The sequence below is a fragment of the Peromyscus eremicus genome, chromosome 3 (genome assembly GCF_949786415.1).
Source record: "Peromyscus eremicus chromosome 3, PerEre_H2_v1, whole genome shotgun sequence".
NCBI lineage: Eukaryota > Metazoa > Chordata > Mammalia > Rodentia > Cricetidae > Peromyscus > Peromyscus eremicus.
This window is the reverse complement of record NC_081418.1, coordinates 140,677,813-140,704,191: the sequence shown is the minus strand read 5'-3', so window position 1 is coordinate 140,704,191 and position 26,379 is coordinate 140,677,813. Positions and strand designations below refer to the sequence as shown.

The 26,379-nt window shown below is 45.2% G+C and overlaps 1 protein-coding gene and 1 non-coding gene across 3 annotated transcripts; both read left to right on the top strand.

The window, feature by feature from the left end:
• The first annotated feature begins 1,874 nt into the window (after window positions 1–1,874).
• Window positions 1,875–26,103, top strand: Ybx3 (Y-box binding protein 3). 2 transcript variants are annotated; one of them, XM_059258688.1, is made up of 10 exons: window positions 1,875–2,176; window positions 5,740–5,803; window positions 6,740–6,773; window positions 9,781–9,870; window positions 11,311–11,433; window positions 14,483–14,689; window positions 20,454–20,545; window positions 22,426–22,597; window positions 23,080–23,178; window positions 25,557–26,103. In XM_059258688.1, the coding sequence occupies exons 1-9, from the start codon at window positions 1,939–1,941 to the stop codon at window positions 23,143–23,145; spliced, it is 1,086 nt and encodes a 361-aa protein (XP_059114671.1). In that variant the 5' UTR covers window positions 1,875–1,938; the 3' UTR covers window positions 23,146–23,178; window positions 25,557–26,103. The 2 variants fall into 2 exon arrangements, with proteins under 2 accessions (XP_059114671.1, XP_059114672.1); XM_059258689.1 differs by lacking the exon at window positions 14,483–14,689 and having other exon boundaries at window positions 1,879–2,176.
• Window positions 10,327–10,455, top strand: LOC131907541 (small nucleolar RNA SNORA70). The gene has a single exon (XR_009378445.1). It is a non-coding gene; the product is annotated as a small nucleolar RNA SNORA70 (small nucleolar RNA).
• Window positions 26,104–26,379: the final 276 nt, after the last annotated feature.

Sequence of the window (26,379 nt, the reverse complement as noted above, 5' to 3'; positions counted from 1 at the left end):
TGTTGTTTTCCTTTTCCAAACATTAACTGTGTGCAAGGTGTAGACTGGGGATTGTGTTAGCCAGTGGAAGTGTAAGAGGAGTTGAGTTGCACTTGAGAGCTACCATCTTGATGGCAGAGGGTGACATGACCAAAAAATTCCAGGGGGAAAGGAGGGTAAACACTTGGGGAAAGAGGGAATTTTAAAGGGAAACTTTCATTGGACAGACACTGAAAACATGTATGGCAATTCATCCACTTGTCACAGCACCTTTGGAAAACTCGCATAAAGGTTAGCAACTTCAGGGCACTGAGGAGTTGGCCCATAATTATTGGGTTATTAAGGGGAGGCACCATTTTGAGTTATAGGGGCCAAATGGCCTTGTATTGCAGACAGTCCTTGGTACAGGTCTCAGTCTTTTGATCATATGTGTTCAGCATCACTCCGTAAAGAATAATGTGTGCTTCTGGGCTAGGAATGCTTACGGTTGAGCTGCTTCATGTATGGCTCATCCTAGAGGCCAGGAGGACTCTTGGTTTTGGTTTTTTCTTTTTTTTTTCCTTAAAAACTGCTTTTTAAGCTGGGCATGGTAGTGCACGCCCTTATTCTCAGCGCTGGGGAGGCAGCATAGGAGCTCTCAGAGGCTAGTCTGGCCTTATGGAGGGGGTACAAAGACAGCCAGGGATAACACAGAGAAACCTTGTTTCAAACAAACAACAACATTTTTTTTTCCCATTTATGGGGGGCAGGGAAGCATGCTGTTACCACAGCACAGGTGTGGAGGTCAGGACAACCTGAGGGAGTTGGGTTTTCTCCTTCTACCAGGTAGGCCCTGGGATGGAACTCAGGTGGTCAGGTTCAGAAACAAGCCTTTACCTGCTGTTGCAGGCCCTGCTCCCAGTTGCTCAAGCTTTCACCAGTTTAGAGCTAATTACAGCCAATTGGAAACAAAAGGAACGATGTGGCTTTATTTCGCTGTTTCGAAGTAGGTTAATGCGTATTAACAGCTTATTATTATCTGTTGCTTCTAACTGTGTAAATCCTGCATTTGCAATAATTCTATAAGGTCTAGATTTTGATTTTCTCATTTGTGGAGCCGCTAAATGGAGCCTTAAGATTTTACTGCAGTTTTTGTTTTGTTGGAGGAGTGGTCTTCCGGCACACGTATGCACTGTTTGGAGAGTCTCCTGTAGCCCTCAAATTTCTTTTGCAGACGATGACCTTGAACTGATCCACGCCTAGACCCAGGGCTCTGTGCCTGCTAGACAAGCACTGGATTCCCCGAGCTACATCTCCAATCCTGTGTCTGTGTGATTTCTTGGGAGAAGGGGTAGTTGAGGTACAGTCTCAGTAGCCCATGCCTAGGCTCGAACTCACAGTGCCGTTTCCATATTACCGGAGCCAGCCAGCCTCCGCGCCCGGGTTATTCGCGTTCCTAATCGCAGCACCCAGAATAGTTTTTATTATCTGCTGGATGCGAAAATGTAAACGACTTGGGGCTTTCCTTTCTTCTTAAGGCGGCCTGTGGGTGTCCCACTCCACCTCTCCAAGAAGCAGATTCAGGTGAAAGATGTCTTTGGGAGGGGGAATCCCCCTCTGCTCTGCGGCGACCCAGTGCAGGAGCCCACAGCCGGGGACCGCCAGCATAGGGAAGCCTTGTCGAGAACCCCGGGCGCCTTTAAATGCTAATGAGCAGCCGAGCCGGCTTTCCCCACCCTCTCCCCGCCCCACGCCCGCCTGCCCGCCCGCCGCCCGCGAGCACTTGCGCGGGGCCATCTTCGGGGCCGGGAGACCCAGCGAGACCGCGAGCGCGCGCGTCCCCCGCCCTCGAGCCGCCGCCCGCCGCCGCGCCGCGCGATCCGCACCGGCCTCCCCGAGAGCGAGCCGGCCGCCGCGACCGCCACCGCGCTAACCGCCGCCAACCGCCACCGAGGTGCCCGGAGAGAGCGGAGAGGCGGCATGAGCGAGGCGGGCGAGGCCACCACCGGCGGCACCACGCTCCCGCAGGCCGCGGCCGACGCGCCCGCCGCGGCGCCCCCGGACCCCGCGCCCAAGAGCCCGGCGGCCGGCGGCGCGCCCCAGGCCCCGGCGCCCGCCGCGCTGCTCGCGGGGAGCCCCGGTGGAGACGCAGCCCCCGGGCCCGCCCCGGCCTCGTCAGCCCCCGCGGGCAGCGAGGACGCGGAGAAGAAAGTTCTCGGTGAGTCCTCGGGTGCAGCCCCGGAGAGGCGGCGGGCGAGGATGGACGCGGATGCAGGGCGGGCTGGGACACGTGGGCCGGGACTTGGAGTCTTTGCTGTGGGTCCGGAAAGCAGCTCGTTTCCTGGGGCGGTGGGGGTGGGGGGGGTGCGAGATGGGATTCCGGGGAGGGATGGGCGGGGTGAGTTGGGAAGACTTTATTGTTTTTCTTTATTTTTTTATTTTTTTCTGGCCTGGGAGGGTCAGGTGTCTGTCCCCGACGCCCTTCCCTCGTGGATTTGGGACAGCCGCCATGCTCCTGCCGGCCACATGCCGGCACAGGGATGTTGCAACGTCTCGGGAAACTTGGGGCGGGTGCCCTCCCCACCCCTCGCCACCCCTCGCCATGGCACAGATGCAAAGAGCCTTCCAGTGCCCACCAATTGCTACACAGTTCCCTCTCCCCGCACTGTGGGAACGCACGTGGTGTGGGGCTGGGAAAAACTTGGTCGGAAGTGGAGTAGGACATGTGTCCAAAATATGGTTACCTTGGGACTTGTAACTGGAAGGGAAACGGGAAGGTGGAGACGGGAGATTTTAGGAGGCAGAGGCATTGATTGCAACGGTGGCTGTTGGTTTTGCCCTATATTTCGGTGTCCTCATCTTTAAGGAACTCCCAGTGTGAGGTCTTCCACGGGCTTGCCAAGCAGGTGGGTGGTGGATAAGCTCCCTGAAGGGTGTGTGCGTGGCGCATGTGGTTCGCTCTCCGAAACAGGAAAGTTAACAGATGGTGTGGGATGCTTCAGTAGTGTTCACTGTTTCTGGGTGGGGCCAGTTGGGCTCGTCTGCCCTCCATGCTTCCTCCCCTTTTAGCAAGAAAGCTGAAGGGATAAGTGGAAGAAACAGAACACCATTCGGTTTTCCCAACTCTCGACAATCCTTCGGTTCTTGTTTTTCCAAGGCTTTAAAAACTCAGTTCCTGCCAAATTGCTTGCTTTTTCCTCCCTATCCTCACTAAAAAGTTCCTTTAAGGTCTTGTGAGTGTTGCATTATGGTACTTTCCACCAGACTCTGCTTGGATCACTTCCACACAAAATGAAAGATAGAAAGAACCCCGTGTTGCTAACCAAAGCAGGTTCTTAATGATACCATACCGAGGGAAAGATGGAATCCTACAGGTTTTCACTTGATCCTTGCACTTCTAGTAGATAATGTCTTTGGAGATGGAGGGAGCCGATAAATGAAGGTTAATTTCCGCAATCTCCAACAGTTAATTCTGTTTCTGCCAGATAACCTGGTGACGACTCTGATGTCTTTCATCCTGCCACTCAAAAGTCCAGACTCTGAAAATGAAGGGCAAGCCTTGCACCTGACACTTGAGTACTGTTTGTCTTTGTCTAGTGTGGTCTGCCATCTCCTGTGCCAAGCAGACACATGGATACCCAAAATGTTCTGGACCCAGTGCTGACTGAAATGGATATCTGTTCTTGGATGCTCTCATTCTGGTCTTTGCAAAGGGGCCTTAACTTTGGTTTATACCACGTAGTCTTTTAGGGAAAACAGTTTACATGAGTAAAAAGAACTAGATGGGGGAACTCCACCAGTGCCTTGTTGTGTACTTGAATATGTTTGTAGTATTAAAGAGTGAGTGAATTTGTTTGGTTATATTAAGTCCTTGGAAATATTTGGAGAATTAGTTTTTGTCTGTTTGTTTTCTTTTGAGACAGTCTCACTGTGTAGACCAGGTTGGTTTCCAACTCACGGAGACCCACTTACCTCTTCCTCCCAAGTGCTGGGATTAAAGGCATGAGCCACAACTACTCAGCTGAATTAGTGCTTTTTAAACTACTTTGAGAAGTAAAAAAACCTTCAACCTTGAAAACAGACTTGAGAATCTTTCTCATCTTTCCCCTTGTGGTGTTATCGTTACCTTTGACCCCACCTCCTTGTGTATGTCTTTTGGTTTTGCACTAATTTTTTATTTTTCCAGGCTGCTCTCGTGAAGTAGCCCAAGCTGGCCTTGGCCTCACTCACTCTGTAGCAGAGGAGAACTTTTAACTCCTTATCATCCTGCCTCCACCTCTCAAGGGCTGGGATTACAGGTGTGTACCACCACTCAGCTTAGTGTTGCCCTTCTATCAGTTTGACTCTGTGAGTGTATCTGTAGGTCCAGAGGTTTCGAAAGAAACACAAAATCCTCCAATGTAGAACCCAGGCATAGAGGTCATACTGTTTATCCAAACCTGACCTCTTGTGTCTGGTGACATCTGAAAACATCAGTTTTTCCCCTTTGCTCTGAAGCTCAAATTAGATTGGTTTTTAAGCTAAAGGCTGAATAGGCTTTCGGAGAAAGCTAAGATGCTTTTGCAAGCCTGCCCTTGCGCCTCACTCAGAACAGCATCATCTCTCAGCGAGGCAGCCGGGATCTGTACCTTTCACCCCTAAACTTTTCCTTTTTTAAGTGCCAGGTGGTATTTTGAGTCTTGATTGTCTTGTGCATTTCCTGGATTTAGATCTGTTTCCTAGAGTTTACTAAATTTGACATGCACCATTGATTCCAGCAGTCGTATTTGGAATAGTTTAAGATTAATGGGTATCTACAGAATTTAGATTGTTTTTCTTGATGAATTCTCAAGTGAGGCATTGTAGAGAAATTATCCTGCCCGTGACAGGATAGAGACAGTAATCAAGTTGACTCTAGAGAATGCCAGGGACCCCTTCTTAGCAGCTGAAGAGGGCAGGTGAAAGACCTTGGTGTGAAAAGGGCCTGTTGTGTTGGAGATGGTAAGTACAGAACTGGGGTGAGCCAGCATCAGTTCTATTATTACTCTGGACTGGTGACCAGCCCTCATTTGGCCACCAGACAAGTTTCTTTATATCTTTGTAGGTTGGTTACTAAGAAGGAGCTCCTGTGTTCCTTATTAAAAGTTTGCCTAGTATTTCAAAGTATGAAAATGATAAGATGGCCCAGCTATCTGTACTTTCTCTGTGGCTCTTCCCTTGCACATAGGAAATGTCTGTGGGTGAATTGACTGGAATGTTTTTCTTTTTTTCTAGTTGTTGATTTGGTTTTGTGCTGAGAATCACACCTGTTGCCTCTTGAATACTAAGTGCTCTGCCACTAAGCTGAGCAAGTCCCCAGCCCTGGCAACTTCCTGGGGCTTTTGTGTTTTAAATTTTGTTTTTTAAGGATGGTCTTAGGCAGCCCACATTGGCTTTGGCTTTGGACCCCTGATCTTCCTGCTTTCACTTCCCAAGTGCTGGGTTTGTAGGCATGTGCAGCTGCCTCTGCCTTAGAACTGAGTCTTTACTAGCACATTCCCCCAACCACCTTTCTCAATTTTAATTACCGCAGAATTGTCCAGGCATGTGACCACCCCTTGAGGCCTGGGTAAAAAGTACTGCATGATAATCACAGCTCCACATTCTTACCCATTTGGGGGAGGGGGGGCAGGGAAGGAGTTAAGCCATTAATGGTTTACTCAAGGGTGTTTTGGCTTTGTGTAATGATATCAGGACCTTAGTGATATGAGCTTTATCTCTTTGTAGGTCAGGTGCTAACATATCTGCTTAATCCTGTTTTAGCCACCAAAGTCCTTGGCACTGTCAAATGGTTCAACGTCAGAAATGGATATGGATTTATAAATCGGTATGTGTCTGTGTTTCTTGTACCTACTTTGTAGCAATGGCAGTTACAAGTCCATTGTCCTACTTTATTAATGAATAGGCTGTATATATACATTTTGAGATTTGTAAGCACGGTAAACAGTCTCATTTCTAAGCTGTTGGTCATTATTTATATTAAGACATTTAAAAACATTCATATACCCTAGCCTTTAGAAGAGAACAGATGAAGACTGCAGGCAAGTGGGGAGAGCTTTAGTTAGGCCTTATCCATAGTTTCACAGATGGAGAAGAGAGCCTGGTTAAGCAGCTTTCCTTAAGGTCACACATTAGAGAGTAACTGAGCTGGGGCTGAAAGCCCAGCCCTGGTTTGGTCCAAGTCCTGTGAGGAAGCCAGTGTTTAAACCATGGTGACTTGTGACCACACAGGAATGAAGGTAACCACAGGCTGCTGGGAGACATAGGGATGTATTTTACAGGATGTTGGTGATTTCCTTGCTTTTTAAAACCGATTCCTCCCGTTTAATCCTGATCTGTCTGGGTGGAGTGGAGGTTAGGGTGGGGTGGTTGGAGGGTTGTTTTAAGTTTCAGTGTAAGGAGAGCCTAGTTCACAGCTGTGCCCTGTCCTTTTGACTGTCTTACTTTTGCTGGGAGGGAAATTTAGGGCTCTGATTACACAGCATGTGATTGAGAAAGACATGAGAGCAAAGAGATGTTTCTGTATGGGGAATCCAATGCTTGGATCTCTGCGATGCAGTGTAGAGCAGTGCAGGGGCATGTGGGAGAGACGAGGGCTGTGGGTATTGGTTCTAGGCATCTATTTTGAAAAGACAAACTATTTAAAAGGTTGTGTTTTTTTAGGTCTTGAGATCTCAGCTCAGTACATTGGTTCTTTGAAGCTTCTCTGAATGTTCAGAACCTTTAATTTTGAGTTGTTCTTTTCTTTTCTGCCTCCCAACAGAAATGACACCAAAGAAGATGTGTTTGTACACCAGGTAAGAGGGATTCTATCAGTGGTACTTACATTGGTTGTATGAGAGTTCTACAAATGATTGCAGTATCCGGAACTCCTTCGGGTTTTTGTTTTTGTTTTTGGAATGAGAGCTCAGTTCAACATTATTAAGAGTGGCAGATAAACCTTCGATTGTCCCATCATATTAACTGTTTTCAAGCATTTGGGTGGTTTCTGTTCAAGTTTGAATGAAGTCGTATTCAGTTAAACAACTACTTCCATGTCAGTTTCTTACTGGCCTGATGCTGTGGTTCTCTTGGTTGCCTGGCTAGAGCCAACCTGGCTTTTGCCTGATCTGGTGTTGGATAAAACTCCTTTGTCTTGTGAACAGTACCCCACAAGCAGAAGGGTAGAATTGTGTGTGTCTCAGAGGTGAGAAAGCTTCCTGTTCTTAGATAGTTCTCCCTCCTGTTGACTGAGAAGTGTCTAGTACATGTCCAGGTCCAAAGACCACCGACCCCCCTCAACCCCCTCCAGTTCCCTTCTGTCTGAAAGAAATTGAGCAAGTGAGTGTTGTGGAACTCTGCTTCATATGTCTTAGTCCTCAGATGTTCTTTATTATCAACCTGGATTGTTTGCTTTATAAAGTAGGTTAGGAGAAGTCACACCCATTTGAGCTGTTCCTTTTGTATATTCAGTCTGAGAGAGGCATACCATTTTCAGGGTTGAAAGCATGACAGAGGCACACTGGCCTGTAAGGGCTCGCGGGCTGCACTTGTTCCCTAGTGCTCGGGTTTATGTGTTGAGCTGGAGTTTGGCAGTTGGAGATAGCCACATACAAAAACCTACAGTTATATTTTCTATCCTCCATGTCTGCCCTGTGGGATACATTTCTGTTGTATCTAGATAGTTGGAGTAGATTTGTTGAGATAAGTCCTAACAGACTGGAAAGGAAGTGTTGACTGTAACATCTGGAGGTTAATGGCCTTTGGGAGAAGTGCCCTGTTCAGTGACTGCTGGGAGAAAGGGGTTTCCATGCTGGTGATGGCCTCCTAGCCTGTGAGCTAATGACCCGATTCCAGCCCCATGAGGTTGTGTGGTGAGTCACCTCAGTGTGTTGAGGCCTGCCCAGTTTAACAGGAAAAAGGGAAGAGCCGGCAGGGAGGGGCTGTTTTTTGGAATGGCTAAATGTTCATGTTGTGTGTGCATACATCCTGTCCAGAGCTGCCGCCTCCTGGAGAGGGTGAGGTCTCTGCCCTATTGGCTCACTTTTCCCTCTCTTCTCCCTCCTACTCGGAGTAGAGGAAGGCTGGATTACACGTCTAATCGCTTTATAAAATAAGGTTGACCTAGTTCCATAGAAACTCCCCAGCCCTTAAACTGTTTAGAAATGCCAGCCAGGGAAGTGGAAATTTGTTGAGGATTCTTCTTTTCCTGTGTTTGAAAAAGAGAAAGGGGCTTTTCTTAAGCGGACGATGTAGGTGCAGATGTCTGATGCAGAGTGGCATCTTCAAGTTTTCTACTGGCATGTGAGGTGGGAAATGTTAAGAACTCACAGATACAGTGTAGGGATACAATCTCTTCCATTTGAGCCTGCTAGCTCCGAAGTCACCTGTTGGCCTCATGTCTCCTCATCCATAAAGACCAGATTACACTTGTGTGTTATCTATCTTTCCTGAAATGATTTGTTTATTCATTATATTATCATAGTATATAGGGTCATAAATATTTATCTCATTGATATTATATTCCTTTTTTTAAAATCACTCATTTTTATTCATTTACCTTTGTGAGGCAATTTCTTTGTGTCTAAACTGGTCTTAAGTTCCCTGTTGCCCAGGCTGGCCTCAAGATCACACTGGTCCTTTTGACTCATCTTCCCAAGTGTTGATCATTTCAAACATGAGCCACCAAGCCAGTCTTTATTTTTGAGAAAGAATTTGGTATTGAAGGCCTGATGCTACTACTTCTACCTCCCAAATGCTGGCATTACAGGCATGCATCACTGTATCCAGCCACACAAACATTTATTGCACCTTTTATTTTTATTTATGGTTATGGGGGGGTTGGTATGTGCACATGAGTACAGTACCAGTGGAGACTGTTGTTCAAATCTTAGGTGGTCTTTTAATAAATCCAGAGCCAGGTATCAGGGTAAAAGCTGAAAGATCAGAGAGGCAGAACAGCCAGCCACTAGTTCTTACCTCTATAAAATCCTCAGCCTAAAGAAAGTGAGTTCCTGTTTCCTCACATGTTATATGCCTTTCTCTTCCCAGACATCACTTCCTGGGATTAAAGGTGTGTGTGCCACCACTGCCTGGCTCTGTTTTCAGTGTGGCCTTGAACTCACAGAGATCCAGAGCATCTCTGTCTCTCAAATGATAGGATTAAGGGCGTGTGCCACCACTGCCTGACATCTATGTCTAATCTAGTGGCTGGCTCTGTCCTGATCCTCAGGCAAATTTATTAGGGTACACAGTATATCACCACAGAGACCAGAAGAGTCACCAGATCTTCTGAGTGGCAGGCGGTTATCTTCCACATACTGTGAGTGTGGGAGCCCAATTCAAGTCCTTGCAAGAGCAGTATGTACTCATAATGACTGAGCCATCACTCCAGCCTGCCACTCCCATTTAAAAGCTTTTGAGGCTGAAAGTATCTCGTGTATAAACCCTTTGTACCCAAACCATGCTTCTGTGTCTGTATAAGGTCTCATGTAGGCATTTTTGCCCTTGTGGATGGAGCCATAGACAGGAGAATCTCAGGACCCTCTTGGCTTGATGTAACTGATTCAGTGTCTTGACTGACTATATCTCTTTAATCCATCCACCTACTGAGATACATTTTGAAGTATCCCAGAAACCAAGAAAGGAATGTTCACTGTGATGTAGAGTGTTGTTTGGAGATGCAGGGTAATGGAAGAATGGTTTTGTTTGTTTGTTTGTTTGTTTAAGTTAAATACATATATGGTATTCTGGCTATCATGAATTTGATGAATGCATTTCAGTATTGGAATACACCTCCAATGGAGTTCTCTGTTTCTTTGACAGACCGCCATCAAGAAGAATAATCCACGCAAGTATCTGCGCAGTGTGGGAGATGGAGAAACGGTAGAGTTTGATGTGGTTGAAGGAGAAAAGGTGAGAAGCTGGTAGTGTAAGAGTGTGCTGACACATAATTTTATTGTATAGTAAGTGGCTTTTCAGCTTCAGTGAAATATTAAGTTTTTTGTGATAGAAGGAATTGGAGACAGAAATGTTTTTACTGGATGCCACTATAAATATTCAGTATGCTCTATACTTAAAGGAACTCTGGAATAAATGCTAGTTTCTCAAAGTCTAAGATACATTTATTTTGGACCCCAAACTGTCTTGGGCCAGGCATGTAGCCTGTTTGGTAATACTTGCTTAGCATGCATGCAACCCATGGTTCAATTCCCAGCACCACAGAAACCAGACATGGAAGTACCTGCCTGTGATCCCAGAAAGACTGAGGGAGGAGGAATGTTGCAAGATACAAGGCCAGCCTATGCTGTACATTAAAAAACTCTGCCTCAGAAGTACACCCTTCCCACCTCCCTGCCAAAAAAGTGTTGACTGCAACCAATTAAGCCAACCTGGTTCCTCTTCCGGTGGATCCTGCAATGGCTGCAGACAGCATCCTCCTGGATAGTGTACACAGCCTCTTCCTTGTATAGGTTGCTCTAAGGGACCTAGGAGACAAAGCTTCCCAGTAGGTGTTCTTGGCTCTGATCTCATGCTCTCCAGAATTTAGGGTCCAAACAGGTATGCAGGATGACTTTGGGAAACCCCAGGGCTTGATAGTGAAGATTCACACTGGCCAAATAAGTATGTACCTCTGTACCTAGTTACATAGTAAAGATAAGTGATTGAGGTCCCAGATGGGACAGGTTGAAGTTTCCTGATTCCCTAGAATATCCTATATCTCCAAGAAATGGGGCTTTTCTGTACAAATTTGTTGCAGATGAATTTGGTAGTGTGGTGCCTGGGAATGTAGCTCAGTGTTAGAATACTTGTGCCTAGCATGCTTGTCCTTGGCTTCTGTCCCTAGCACCTAGGAGTAGAAAAAAGGGCTCTTAGTCATTGTCAAGAATATAATGAGGCCTAAAAGAGGGCTGTGTGTAGAGACTGTTCCTATGTCAGGGCCTTTTCTTTGTTTCTGCAAAGCTCAGAAATGTTTCCAACTAAGTAGTGACTCAGGGCTGGTCAGAGCATCTGGAGCCAACCAACCAGGATTCGGGTGGTATCTCAGGGTATCCCAGGTTTCAGCACATGGTAGCACGTGTCATTGTATTTCTGCTCTCTTCTGTTGAAGTGTGTTGTAGTCATTCATTCATGTTCTAAAAAATATGCACTGTTCTAAACTTGGCTGACCAGACAAGGGGGTGGGGCGTCTCAAGCTATAGGTGTGTGGTTCTGGAGGCCAGGCACTCTCATTGAGGTGGTTAAAAACAGTGTTTTTAGGATCATAGTAGGAGTTCTTAACACAAAAGTTGTCTGTTGCTGGAGGAAGTTACTTGGTTTCTTTGAAAAATAGAGACCTTCTGTTTCCTTCTTCAGGGTGCTGAAGCAGCAAATGTGACTGGTCCAGATGGAGTTCCTGTAGAAGGGAGTCGTTACGCTGCTGACCGGCGCCGCTACAGACGCGGCTACTATGGCAGACGCCGTGGACCTCCCCGTAATGTATGTTGTCTGTCCCTAACCATTGATTACAAATATTCTCATGTTGAAAACTGAATGAACATAGGAACAGATAAATACCATATCTGAAGGTGCCATGTCCTGGAGATAAAGAGATATGATTATTTTTGAAGGGGAATTTTTAGTGCCCAGATTTTGCTCATAGCTAACTGTCCTATTGGAAACTTGACAGTCAGAAGTTGTATCATTTAGGATGGACTTGGTGGCAAGTAACAGACATTCAAGTACCTCGTAACCAGAAGATTTAACTAAGGTGCCAAGATGTCCAAAAGCTTCTCTTTGGCCAGATCCTCATTGTGTGGTATTCACTGGCACCAGGATTGGGGTTCCTATCACGGCTGTGCAACCTGTTTCTGCCTTGGTGCTGAGACAGCTGGCCTCTAAGGAAGTCCGCATTTGGTTGGCAAGCAAGAGTCAGGGATGTCTTGGGAATCACTGTGCATGTTCCCTGCAGAAGTGCTGAGCGACTTGCTTCAGTGAAGGGGCTGCTTTATGTAGGGAAGCCTTTTGCTCTTATTTCAAAGTTAAGAAGAGGAGACTGATTACTGATTTTTAGTTCTTTCAGTTAGTCTCAGTCCAGGTGAAAGCAGTTTCAGGTGAAGCTGGCTGGAGTATTCTCAAGGTAAACATAATGAACCCAGTTGTGATCGTGAGGACCTTGCTAGATTTGAATTCAGAAGGTATGGTAATATAATAGTCCATATTTCTGATGTTTGTGGAAGTAGAGCCTGGTACCAGCGCCATGTATGTATGTCAGGGTACTCTGTGAGCACAGTGTGGAAGGTGCTTGTGTCATACAAAGAGAAACATCTTCAAATTAGCCAGGTATGATGGATTTTAATCTCTGCACATGGGGCACTGAGGGAGGCAGATGATCTCTTGAGTACCAGGCTAGCCAGGGCTATGTAGTAAGACCTCATCTCAAAAAAAAAAAGGAAGAAAAATCTACAGATGAAAATACTCCGCTCCATTTTGATAGGCGCACATCTTTTCCTAAGTGCTTCCACTTTCCAAACTGTCCTCTCTGTTCCTGTCCCCCATGTTGATTTTATTGCGTTCCTTACGTTTTATCTATTTATATTTTTCTTACTCTTTTTGGTTTTGAAAAAAAAAGTCACAAGGGCTGGGGAGAAGGATCAGAGTGCCTGCCATACAAACATGAAGACCTGATTACAGCACCTGCTGAGTACTGTTGGAGATGTGTGGGAGCCCAGGTGCTGGGGGAGAGAAGTGGATCCCTGTAGCTCATCATCCAGCTAGCCTAGCTGAATTCATGAGCTGCGGGTTCAGTGACAGACCCTGTCTCAGGAAACACAGTGGAGAGTGATTGAGAAAGACACTCAGTGTCCACTTCTAGCCTCCACATGTATGTACACAGAGACCTCTTAATGTTTGAGGGGTAGGGGTAGGGATGAGCAGTTTACTCTGGGGATGTTAACTCAAGTTTGTTCATGTCCCAGATCTCTGTGATCAGTTTGATGTCTAGGTCAATTCAAAAGTAAAAGTGGTAGAAAATCTTAGGTAAAATTTTTTCCTAAAGATTTTTCCCTCCATGAGCTGGGAAAAAAATACATAGTTTGTCTATGTGGAGGTCTCTATTGTCCTGACTTGAGTATAGTCTGCAGTGGTGGTGCCATTGTGATTGCCTCATAAGGGTCTTTATGGAAGATTTGACTGTGTGAACTTAAGAGATACGCCTTCAGAAATTTATGTGGTGAATATTTTCTATGCAAAGTATGTCTTTACATAACTGTGAATCATTTATTCATACAGGTTTTATAAAGAGTAGAATGAGCCAGGCCTGGTGGCGCAGGTCTGTAATCCCAGCTACTGGGGAGGCTGAGGCAGGAGGATCGCAAGTTCAAGCCCTGTTTGGGCTACAGAGTGAGTTCAAGGCCAGCCTGAGTAACTTAGTGAGACCCTGTCTCAAAATGAAAAGTAAAAAAAGGGCTGGGATATAGCTAAGTGGTAGAGCGCTTACCTAACGTGGATGGGCCTTTGAGTTAACCCCTGGTACCTCAGAGAACAGTGTGCTGTTGGTTTGTGAAGTTAGAACAAACCAGTTCTGTGGGGAGTTTAGTTGGGCGTGTGTGTTTGGTGTGGAGGCTCTGAAGCTTTAAACCCATCCTCTAAGAGAGACTGGTCATGAGCTTATTAGTTTTCAATTCACCTTAAAGGAACTACAGGTATTTCTTTTTAAGACTGGCTTAATTGAGATTTGTGATAATAAATCCTTGAGTATTTGTTAGTTTAATTTGTTAAAATAAAGAATAGGAAAAATGAGTAATCTTCTAAGTTCTATATTTAGAAATGGTTAGTATTAGGATTTGCTGCTATTAAAATACAGTTAAAGCTTATTTCTAGCCATTCAAAGGGAAGGGTTTATAATATTTAATTTAAAGTAACTTATAGTGATATAAAACATTTCAATTGAAAATCCCGTGCAGATTGGGAGAGCAGATTGGCATTTACTGTACCATTGCAAGTCTTTGATATATGGTTTAATAGAAGATAGTGGGAGTCTTTGTGTTTGTTCTTTTGAGAGACTGCATGCCGTTGTATCCTAGTAGCTGGTGAGAGATGAACGTCTTAGTGGAGTTTTGGGAGTGCTTTTTCTTTGTTGCCCTAGGAAGCATACTGCCTAGGTCAAATCTACTGATGACATCATAAAGTTTTTTTTTTTTTTTTTTCTTGACAGTTCTTGACTTTTCCTGCTGGGGTAAATTTGGGAGACACATTGAAAGGAGCCTACTGTTAACACTGCTATTTTAATTCAGTGCCATTAGATTTGGTAATAGATTGATTGCTCTTGCTTTTCTGCTGCTCGGTATGTTATCTGCATAGATCTATTTTAATCTCCATGTAGTTTACCCCAGGCAATCACTTGATCTACGTGCCTTGTGTCTGCACAATGAATGGTCACTGCTCTGGGCGTTGTGGGTGTTTCCTGGTGATAGCCATCCTAAGTGGTATTCTTTGGTTCTTGCCTGGCTGTAACTTCTTCTGAAACTCTGTTTCTTTGCTTCGCTAGTACGCTGGGGAGGAGGAGGAGGAAGGGAGCGGCAGCAGTGAAGGATTTGAGCCCCCTGCCACAGATGGGCAGTTCTCTGGGGCCAGGAATCAGCTGCGCCGCCCCCAGTATCGCCCTCCGTACCGGCAGCGGCGTTTCCCGCCTTACCACGTGGGACAGACCTTTGACCGTCGCTCACGGGTCTTTCCCCATCCCAACAGAATGCAGGTAAAATGCACCTGGGACTCCTCCTCAGCAGTCCTCACCCTTCGTCCTTCTCTGCCTCCTCCTCCTCCTCCTCCTTCAACTCCAGCTACCGGAAGTAACACATTGCTTGCAGCTTCCCATACTATCAAAGCTGAGGCAAGGCCCACTGCCTGTTGAGAACACTCATAGAAACATTTTTTGAAGTAAATCATGAACATGCATATCATGTGGCACAGTGAGGGGTAGTAGGGTGTCTAGTTTGTAGATTTGTAAGAAAAAACAAGCCAGGCACGACGATGCATCCTGAAGCAAGAGGAGTCTGAGTTTAGGGCTAGCCTGTGGTACATACTGAGACAGATTAAGAACTTGGAGTCCGATCTCAAAAAGGGCCAAAATTTTAATCCTGTTTCTGTTACTGGTTATTTCAAATTTTGAGAAAACTGTTGTTCACCTGTTAAATGGAGGCACTGAATGCCTTTACTAGAATGTTCTATTAAACATGAAGGTGGAGCACAGTGGAAAATTAAAATATCAAATTAGCAGAGAGTGCTGGTTTTCTGGCAAGCTAACAGTATGTAGATCGAGTGCTGGAAATGGGTAGAGCTTTTGTGAATCTGTAATAAGCTTTACACCAATGTTGCAATTCCCAGGGAACTGGGGTCCTTATTTATTACTAGCTACGGCTCTTTCCTCCTTAGTGAATGTGGGTCGCGCCCCCCCCCACCAGTGTTTTGACTGAACATTCTGTTCAGTCTCTTTGCTACACTCCTCCCATTCCCATCATGCATGATTGTTGTTTCTACAAGGCTTCTTGTTTTTGCCCTTCTAACTCTTCAACAGCTGCCCCTGACAAATGTGCTAAAAATAACAAGTAGTGTCAGATATATGGGAACACTTGGTCCATGCGGCACAGTGGGCGTCTTCAGGGCAACACTCTGGGCTTCTAGGAAATGAGGGTGAGAGCAGTCAGCTGGGTTGTAACATTGGTTATGTTGCTTTATCAGTGACTTCCTGGGGTAATGGTGCTATTTGGCATACTTCCTGAGACGATAGTGATTCTTTCACATATCATTAAAAGAGTATAGTTCATACTGAAGACCAGAGCAAAATGATTCCTTGGTGTCTTAGTATCGTGACTTAATGCTGCATTTTTTAGCAGCTTGCTGACTCTCAGCAACACATAAAACTACATGTGATTGTAATGCATGCCGACCATAGCCATTCCATATTGAAAACAAAACCCATTATTGGATGTCTGCAGCAAAAGAGTCTTTCACGCATACTGCTGCAGTGTTGGTACATAGTTACTAAGTCTGCCTAAGCCAGATCAACAGCTGAAATCGAAAACTTCATAAAGTTTACATGCAACTAGGTGTCTTTACCATCATTGTTGTAAATTATTTTGAAAAGTAAAAGTAGATCTCTGGGGTAGTTAAAAATTTAAATTCAGATAGAAAAGGCTTTGACACTTAACAGCAGAGTGAGATTTTATGGAGTGTTAGCAGGCAGCATGGGAAATGATGCCATGCAGCATGCAGACCAATGGTGTTTGTGTGATGCTTAAGGACATTTATCAGTAGCCAAAGGGTCTCAGTTTTCAAGAGTGGTAGTGTGTGTATTTGACAAAAAGAGCTCCTAAACCTAAGTCATTGATGAGAAAAGGAAGCAGCACTGTGGCACCTACCAGGTGGCAGATGTTTGAAATAAGTAATGTGGCTTCCATATTTTTGTTGCTTTTCTTACCAATAAAGAGATTTGAATGTTTTTAAAAATTAGCAACTGGTGACTAGGGTCATGGTTCTCTCAAAGTACTTGCCATGCAAGCATGAAGACCTAGCCAGGCTCAGATCCCTAGAAACCGTATAAAGCTGGGCGTAGCAGTGTGTATATGTACTGCTCGCTCTCCTACAGCAAGACTGGGGACAGACATAGGGGAAACTCCACAAGCTTGCAGGCCAGCTAGCCTGACTGCCACAGTAGCCAACAACAAAAGACCCTGTTTCAGACATGGTGGGATGCAAGGACCCACACCTCAGGTTGACCTCTGTCCTCTACGGGTACAGTGTTGTATTTATATACCCATTGTACCACACAGACACATACAAGACACATCATAGAGCCGGACATGGTGTTCCATGGCTTTAATCCAGCTTCTGAGTTTGAGGCCAGCCTGGTATGCAGAGTTCTAAGACAGCCAGGGCTACACAGAAACCGTGCTTTGAGAAACTAAAGCCAAAAAAGAAGAGAATCACCAAATACACATCATACACCCCCACACAAAGATAATGAGCCAGTGACCTTTCTTTCTGCCTTTTGTTTGTTGTTGGAGGGTTCAGAATGTTAAATGCAGGCACATGTGGTTGGGATGGTGAGTGCAGGGGAAGGAGTGAGCACGCTGAGCTCTTGGGGAAGGCAGGTCATTCCTGCTAAAGCTTGGTAAGGACCTTTGTCTTGCTGTAAACCTGATGAGGCCAAGATGGGCATCTGAGGCAATAAGAATAAGCATCATTGTGGTATCTACTCTTCATGACCAGACTGTAGGGGACAGTGAGCAAATCAAGGAGGTGGACCGTTGTAAACAGTGTACATGTGAGTCAGATACTGCACTGCTTCAGCAAGTGAGGCTCCGTGGTCAGGGCCGGGTAGTGCCTCAAACGGGTGGGGCTTGATAATTGGAAAAGTATGTGGTGGGAGGAGCTGGTACCTCTGTGGACTTGAGCAAAAATGTGAGAAGAATGAAGATGGAGTTTCAGGAGAAAGATGTTTTGGAAGTCTTTCTTCCGCAGGAAGGTTGGCAGAAAAAGCAATCAGAGGTCAAGAGTGGCTGAACAGAGGAAAGTGTCGTCTAAGATGTGGTAGTTGACAGTATTGTGGTTCTTGTGGAGAGGTTTCAGTGCAGCAGAGGAAAGCAGGTTTTTGGTTACAGAGAAATGGCACCAAGGACAGCAGAGTGGGGAGTGTCCAGTGAAGGGAGATGCAGCCACCATGGGGTTCCCGGGGTTGCCGTGTCAGGGCTGAGATTGAGAAGGTGAATATTGCCTGGCAAAGGGCTGTGGGAAGGGGCATGCTGGCAGGACATTCCAGGAAGGAACTGTTACAGGAAGTTAGGAAGTAGAGGAAATGAGGCTGAGATTGGTGGTCTGATTCGATAACTCATAGTGGAGTATTATGGTGAGAACTTTAAATGGCAGGAAGTGGGAAGAGAGGCTCTGTGCTCTTTGATGTTCCTTCCTAATGGTTGGTAGATCACCATCAGGGGGTGGGTTTTCTGTAGCCAACTGTATCTGTAAAGGAGCTCAGAGAAACGGGGGATCATGGCAAGATATTTCTTGATTTGTTTTTGATGGTGCTGAGTCCCCCCTGGTCTCACTTGCCCCTTATTTAACATATGAAGAGCTCACTACCAGAGCTGCTAGGTGAGGCAGATGAAGGTAGCCATACACATGGAACACATCGGGATCATGTGTGTGTTCTGTGAGTGTACTGCTACTTAAAGACCCCAAAGCAAGGATACCCTAGGAGTGCTGAGCACAGCTCATCCCTGGTTGGTTGTTTCTGGGTACAGTTCTTGTACAGAAAGAAACTCCTTTCTAGAAATGTTTGCTTTCTGAGCTGGGTCGGAAAATACATTACAAGCCTTGAACATCCTGTGCCAAAAAGGCAGGAAGTACTCTAAAGAATGTTGGAGACTTGTCAAGAGGCAGCAAGCCAGAATGCAGGAGTTCCTATTGGCCATTAATGAATGTAACAGATTATAGCTTGTTGAATAAAATGGAAACCCATGAATCCATACAGGTGAAATAAATACGTGAACATATGAAACATTTGAGGAATAAGGCATTTACAGGCTGTGAAGGGACTTCCTTACAGAGCATTCAGTGGAGACCTTTCCTATCAGAGGCACATGAAGTAAATGTAATGCAACACAAATTTAGGTGCCCAGATCATGAAAACCAAGAAAGATGAAACATCTCCACCTAAAAGAAATACAAATAAACTTAACACATGATTCTAAATAGAAAGGGACATTGACACATGGTAAAACTATAATGTGGTTTGAGAATTGTTCTATATGTCCATTTGTGGTTATTTTAAAATGAAAGAGGTGGGTGTGGTTTCAAGAGGCTTATAAGCTTTAATCAGTGATAGAATAGAGATAAATATAATCAGTGATAGATTAGAGGTAAATAGGGTTAAGTCTGTTTCAAGGGTTGAGAACAAACATGAACATGAAGCCCTCGTCCAGGGTAAAATAGGAGTTAATCATGAGGAGGCTAGTGGGCATGCTGGTGGGTGATGAAAATGGTCGTGCTTCTATTATCCTAAAAAGATGAAGGATGGTATTTGGTTCTGAGGAGGAGTAAGGAAGTGTTTTGTTTTTGAGACAAGGGCTCATTGAGTAGCCTAGGTTGACCGTGGACTTAGGGTGATGCCCCTGCCTCAGTCTTCTGAGTGCTGGGGTTACAGGTTTGTGCCACCATGCCTGGCTTGGGTGGATTGTTGTTTTGTGAGTGCGAATGTGTATGTGGAGGTCAGAGGTCAATGACAGGTGTCTTCTACTGATCTCTACATTATTAATACTTGACTAGTATTTTGTATGTGTTGGGGGCAGTGTTTTGCCTGCATGTATGTCTGTTCTACATGCTTGCCTGGTGCCCTTGGAGGCCAGAACTGGAGTTAGAGGTAGTTGTGGGCCACTATGAGGATGATGCAGCCAGTGTGTTTAACCTCGGAGCTGTCTCTCCAGCCCTATACCTTATTTTTGAGACAGGATCTCTCATTGAAACTGGCCACTGAGCTCTGGGGATCTGCCTGTCTCTGCCTCCCCCGTTATGGGATTTCAGATGCATGCCTGGCTTTTTACATTAGTACTGGGGGTCCAAACCCAGGCCCTCCAGCTTGCAGGAAAAGCACTTTGCAGACCAAGGACTCTTTTCATCATGTGGGTCCCTGGGTGCAAATCCAGGCTACCAGTCTTAGAGGCAGGTACCATTATCTGCTGAGCTGTATCACTATCATAGGAATTTTTAAGTTGGGGGTGGTGACTACACACTTGTAATTTTAGCATGTGGTAGACTGAGGCAGAGGGATCACACATTTGAGGCTAGCTAAACCTTGTCTTACCTCCCCATAAGTAAACAACGCACTATACTTTTAAATGTTACACTTGACATAAACAGATGGAAAAGCTACAAGGAAGAGCTATAGGTAAAGTTACGCTAAATATTTGTCAGTACTGAGTTGAACCCCGCAGTCTTTAAATTCTTCCAGGCGTTTAAATCCTGCCCTCAGCTAACAGTGACATGGATGGGAAACCAGTATAAGTTAATGAGTCAGTGCATCTGAGTTTGAAGCAGTTGAACGTGTCCTATTGCTCAGAAATATAATGTCATTTCCTTTTATTAAGTTATTTTGTTTGTTTTTGTTGCTGGGAACCAGTTCTTTGCATGTTCAAGCTGAGAGCCATGCCAGCTGAGCTGTAGCCCTAGTCCCTAAAATAGTCTCTTTAGTATTGAAAGGGTCAGATTTTAATGTTGTGGGAAAAGCTAGGTGCTCTGTGCTAAGGAAGTGGGAGAAGGCTATTGCAGTAGGAATGAGTTTTCCTTTCCTGTCATTCATTAAAATAACCAGTAAGTAGGGCTGCTGTTACTGGAGCATCAGGTCGGGTAACAAAGCTCTTGACTCTGATTTGCTTTTTAAAGCCAGTTTTCCGCACGTGACTATGTGCTTTGACCCTCCTTGCCCTGTGTCCTGACTCATTTCCAGCTGTCGTTGCCCTCTCTAGGCTGGTGAGATTGGAGAGATGAAGGATGGAGTCCCTGAGGGAGCACAGCTCCAGGTTCATCGGAATCCAACTTACCGCCCAAGGTTCCGCAGGTATGAGTGTCTGCCACAGCTTTTTGAGAGGGACAGTAGAGTGGATGAGGGCACTGTGGGTCTGTTTCATGGTTATGCTTATTATTGGAAGATAATGGTGGCCTTGGTCACAAGCCTGAAAGTTTCTTTCTTTTTTTTTTTTTTTTTTTTATGGTGGGGATAGAGCCCAGGGCTCTACACAGTGTTAAGATATTTTACTCTTTAGCAGTCAAAATGCTGTTCTTTAACTGGGCTGTTGGTCATGGCCTGCAACTTGAAGTCACATGAATTACTTAATCTTTTTACTTGTTTTGTTTTGACACAGGGTCTTAACTGTGTGGTGGCCAGGTCTTGCCTCATATTTAGTATGTAGTTTGGGCTGGCCTCACATTTGAGCTCCTCATGCCTCACCTCTTGGCCTCCCAAGTCTGAAATTAAAGGTGTTTGACACCATGTCTGGCTTAATGCTTAATTTTTTTTTTTTTTTACTAAATTAAACAAAATAAGAGTTAATTGGTAAGCAGTTTAATGTGCCAGAAATGGAGAGAAATTGAGATATTGAATATTTAAATCGTCAAGGTAGTCTACTGGGGCTTTTGAATCTAGCTATGGAACACATAGCCTCTGAAGAATCAGAGTTTAGTAGCTGTACGTCCTTTGGCATGTTTCTGGACTGTGCAATGGGCACCAGATCTGTACATTGGACATTTTCAAATGTTATTCAAAGCTGGAGGCATTGACAGGTAGATCTCAGTGTTCAGACCAGTCAGGGCTTGCAGTGAAGCCCTGTTTCAAAATATGAAAATGGAGTCATTCAGTGGTCTCTGATACTTACCATGATGCCCTCAGTACATCCTGGGTGTCGGTCCCACTGTCATTACTGTTAGTGAAGGGTGGGCCATTTTAATACGCTTTTTCTTTTCCAAAGCCTCATTTGGGCTAGACTCTCTGAGATCCTTTGGGTGACTGTTTTGTTTGGTTTCATCCTTAAATATCATTTGTGTGTGTGCCTCAGCATTTATGAGTAGGTCAGAGGATGGATCTCCACCACAGGTTCCAGGGATGGAAACCAGGCCACAGGTCTGGAGTGCACAGCATTTGGAGAACAGGTGCTCTTCATTTAGAGCCATCTCACTGTGGAAGCTTCATGATAGGGGTTTTTGTTCATTCCTTCTCACTTGAGGTGAGGGGAACTAATGCGACTTCTTGGATGGTGTGTCCTACATGTTGCCCCTCCCCTATCTAAAACCTAGGTACCAGAGAACTGTTGTCACTTTCAGACTTTGGAACATTTGCATGTGTTTCACTAGTTGAACATGCTAACTGGAAAATCCCCATTCAGAATGCTCTAAGGTGTTAGTTAAGCTTTTTACATATTTTCAAATTCTGTGTTTTGGATTTGTGGATTAGGGATACTCAACTTTTACCTTGTAATTTATCAATAGGGATTTATTAAAACAAAAGTAAAATATATTGGGAAAGGATTTGTACCATGACCTTCCTTACGTGGTTGATTCATTAAGAGTCTTGGTCTTGGCTTGGGTCACCTTTCGTGGAGGCTGCGTCCTGGGCCATACGTCTTTCTTCATTTTCCTATCCTAGGTTCCTATCAAAGTCCCTTGTAGGACCCTATATATTTACTGTGTGCTGGTTTACTACAAATGTGTGAACAAGTGAAGGAGCAAAATAATGGAGAAATAAAGTTTCTCACCAAGACTACATTCCATCTGCATCTGCAGGTCTGGTCTGTGGATGATTCATTCAGCAAGTACTTGTTAATCACTTGATTCATAGTAAACCAACCCTGTGTCCTTGAGATCCCTCCCACCCCCATCCCTGCCCACACATTGCCTTCAGTCACACTGAATGTGTCCTCACGTAGCTTGTGTTCCCTGCTCTAGGGGACCTCCTCGCCCACGACCTGCCCCTGCGATCGGAGAGGCTGAAGATAAAGAGAATCAGCAAGCGGCCAATGGTCCAAACCAGCCGTCTGCCCGCCGCGGATTCCGACGCCCCTACAACTATCGGCGCCGGCCCCGTCCCCTGAACACTGTTTCACAAGATGGCAAAGAGGTAAAGGCAGCAGCCAGGAGGGACGCACCCAGCCATCCTTAGCTGTGCCGCCGCTTTCTTTATCATCCTGAAGATGGTCTTGCTGTGTGTGAAACTGGACTCTGACAAGCACAGCATTTTGCTTAGGACCCATCCGTAGAGAATATTCTCTGCCTGTAACACACTGAGTGTTTGACTTGTTAACAGTCTCTAGAGGAATTACACTAGCAGTGATTGGGAAATTAGGATGAAGGACAGTAGTTAATAGAGGAGGAAATCGATGTCGAGCAAGCACAGAGTGACAGCAGTTATTATGTGCCGTGTACTCTAGGGAGAGGGGTATTTATTGGCCAGCTAGAAGCCACTTAATCTCTGACTCACATGGAGAAGTGGAAATCTTCATTGTTATTGTTCTTCCTTGGTGAGAAAATTCTCTTTTGAGACTTTTTTCCCTTTAGCACAGTCCTCTGAAGGATTTTAGTTCTGGTTTTGCTTTGTTTCAGACCAAGGCAGGTGACGCGTCAACTGAGAACCCAGCTCCAGCCACCGAGCAGAGCAGTGCCGAGTGACCCCGGCCCCCAGGCACCTTCACCACCAGCAGGGTGAGCCTTGTTCTCAGTACACCTGTGATTCCACTGTGCCATCCTTGGTCTCCATTGCACCTTGGAGATGGGGGGCGTTGAGGGTGATTGGCTGCACAGTATATTTGGGGTTGACCCTATTTGAGTAAGTTGAGGTATAAGTAAGGAGACAGGTTAATGATCTCCACTTTTTCTAAGATGGCCTTCATTTATTCAAATTCTTATTTGTGTGGGAGCATGTGCCACATGTGTGGAGGTTGGAGGATAGCTTTCAGGAGTCAGTTCATCTGACCATGGGGTCTGGGAGTGAAACTCAGAAGGCCGGCACAGCAAGCACATTTACCCAATAAGCCAACTGGTGGCCAGATTTTATTATCTTTATTTATTTAGACAGTGTCATCTTTTTTAAGTTAGTGTATATGTGTCTGTGTGGGGATATGTGCTTGTGAGCGTGAGTGCCCACTGAGTCCAGAAGAGGCTGTCAGATCCTCTGGAGCTGGAATAGGCAGTTATGAACCACCCAGTGTTGGTAATAGAAACTAAACTCAAGTCCTCTGGACGAGTAGCAAGCACTCTTAATCACTCCCACCCTATTACCTATTTTTTATGCATGTGTTGGTGGTGGTGTTTTGTGACAGGGTCTTGCTTTATAACCCTGGCTGGCCTGGTTCTCGCTCCCTTGAACTTGAGGCAATCCTATTTCAAGTTTCCCCTAATGCCTGTGCCCACATGCCTGGCTTGACAGTTGGCTTTTGTGTGTTTGTGTAGAGAGCAGAGGTCGCTTTTTCCTCTTGCTTTCCACTTTATTTGTTGAGACAGGGTCTCGCTGAGCCCATTAGCTAGACTCGCTGGCCACCGAACTCCAGGGATGCTCCTGTCTTGCACAGGGCACTAGGGTTGCAGACACACCCCTGCCACCCACTTCCTGTGAGTGCTGGGACTCTGACTTGTTCTCATTCTAAAGGACACTTAGAAAAACCAGTGCTGTTCTGGCACCTGTTAGTCAATGTCATTGTTTTGCTTTCGTTTTTATGACAGTGTTTTAGTAGCTAGGTGTGCTGGTATACACCTTTATTCCTAGAACATGAAAGACTGTGAGTTCCAGGGTAGCCAGAGCTACGTAATAGAGAGGCCCTGTCTCAAAGAACAAACAAATGAACAGAGTCTCACAATGAAGCTCAGGCTGTCTGAACTCAAGTGATCAAGGATTGCAAGCACACACCACCACACTGGGCTCGGTTTGAAAATTTAAAGGTTCCTGACCAGGGTGTGGTTTTAAATTCCAGGAAACTGTTACCTGTAGCATAAACTTGGTTTTTCCTTGCTCATCTTCTGATCATTGTTACTTACTTTGTGACAGTGCAGTGTGGTGTGAGATCTAGTGAGGACTCTGCAGCTCTAGCCTGCTTGGGGACCAGGGATTGAACAGTTTATCCTCTGCCTTGTTGATATCCGCTGCTGGTCGGATGGCTAGGACTCTCTAGGAGTGTTTGAAGTAACACTGAGGTATTAGAACGGGGATGGAGAAGAGCAGCCTCTCAGTGTGCCAGTCACCTGTTTTCTGTCTTACTGAAGATTTTGTCAGTTTACTAGTAGAGTGAAGTGTAGCCAGGAAGCTACAGCTGTCAGAGGGTTAGGCTAAAAGTTTATACTGTACTTGTTTTGGGTTCTGGGTTGTTTTTGGGGGACAGGGCAGAGAGGTAGACAGACTAGGGCTCATTTTTTAGATTCAGGTGCCCTCAGCTCATTCTGTAGTCCAGGCTGGTCTTGAACTTTGGCTGGCCTGAGTGTTCGGATTGCAGTCATGTGCTACCATACCTGGCTCATTCCCAGGTTTCTACCTGGCACCCTTCTGATTTTTATCTATTTCTTCTTGCTGCCCTTGTACGTTGTAAAACCCACTCTGTTGGAGCCATTTTTTGAAGGAACAGTTTTGGATTTGTAATGAGCTTTCCTGCACAGTGTGCTGAGCAATTGGAGTTGGTTCTCCCAGAGAGCATACTGCTGTGCTGGCTGGCAGCAGCGCTCCTTGTTTCTTGAGGCAGAATGGACACAGTCCCCAGTGAGACCTGCATTAACCCACTCTGTTGTTTATAGAGTTAGGCTAATAGCCAGCAAGCCCCAAGAGTCCGCCTGTTTCTGCCTTTCCCAACACTGCGTTACAGATGGCAGTCATACAAGGCTTTCCATGTGCGTTATTGTGTACTGACTTTTCTACTTGGTAAAAGTATTTCACCAAAACCTAAGAATTTTCATCCTGTTTTACCTGTGCAAGATGTATACTTGGTTTAAAGCCTTGTAAATAATTTTGAATTGTATGAAAATAATTTTTGCCTGTTTGTCCTAACTTTTGGTCATTGTATATCACTTTTGCTAAGTTTGATTTTAATTTCTTCCAGGTGACCTTAAGAATTAATGACAATTCAAAAACAAGGCAAAAAGCACACCCACGACCTTACCAACACCAAAGAACCATCTAAGCAATAAAATGGAAGACTAACCAAGATTTGGACATTAGAATGTTTACTGCTATTCTCTACGAAACTAACAGCTACAAAGGGAATGAGCCAGCAATGTCCATCAAGCTGCATCCCGGGAACCTGCACAGGCGCAGGAGAGCGGCCTCCCCAGTTTCAGCAACCACTAGCTTTATATTTTTTTCCTGGTTTTTACTGTTTTGGTAATATGAATTAAAAGAAGAAATATTAATACCACATGGGGATTACCCCAACCAAAGAAATCTGAAATATATAGTAAATGCTCTTTTTCCTTTGTTGTTCATTTTGGATGCTGGTGCTAAACTTCCAAGTGTCATGATTTAAAACAAAATTTTATGCCCTTATTTATTCCTAGGATGAGGGGAGAACATTTTTGCTTTCTTACATAGCTCTCTCTGAAATGTGCAGTAACAAGTTCCTCAAAAATAAAATTTTTACCTTCAAAGGAGACGCTGTGTAACTAGTGTATATTTTCCTGTCTTTTTATAAATTTAAGTGTGCATGTCGGTGTGCCACGGGAGTACCTGGTGCCCTCAGAGGCCAGAGAGAGATCTCTGGAAGAGATCTCCTGGAAGTGAAGGAGTTACTGATGGTTGTGAGCTGCCGTGAGGGTGCTGGAGTCAGACTGGTCCTCTGGAAGAGCAGCTTGTGCTCTTAACCACTCTCGCCAGCCCCGTATTTTCCTTTCCCCTACATCATTCAGGCCGTTAGTTACTGTTAAGTG

What these genes read in the sequence shown, in the direction of transcription:
- Ybx3 (XM_059258688.1), top strand. Translation starts at nt 1,939, where the DNA reads ATGAGCGAGGCGGGCGAGGCCACCACCGGCGGCACCACGCTCCCGCAG. An exon ending in GGATATGGATTTATAAATCG is followed by an intron (nt 5,804 to 6,739) that starts GTATGTGTCTGT and finishes GCCTCCCAACAG; the next exon opens with AAATGACACCAAAGAAGATG. An exon ending in ATGTGGTTGAAGGAGAAAAG is followed by an intron (nt 9,871 to 11,310) that starts GTGAGAAGCTGG and finishes TTCCTTCTTCAG; the next exon opens with GGTGCTGAAGCAGCAAATGT.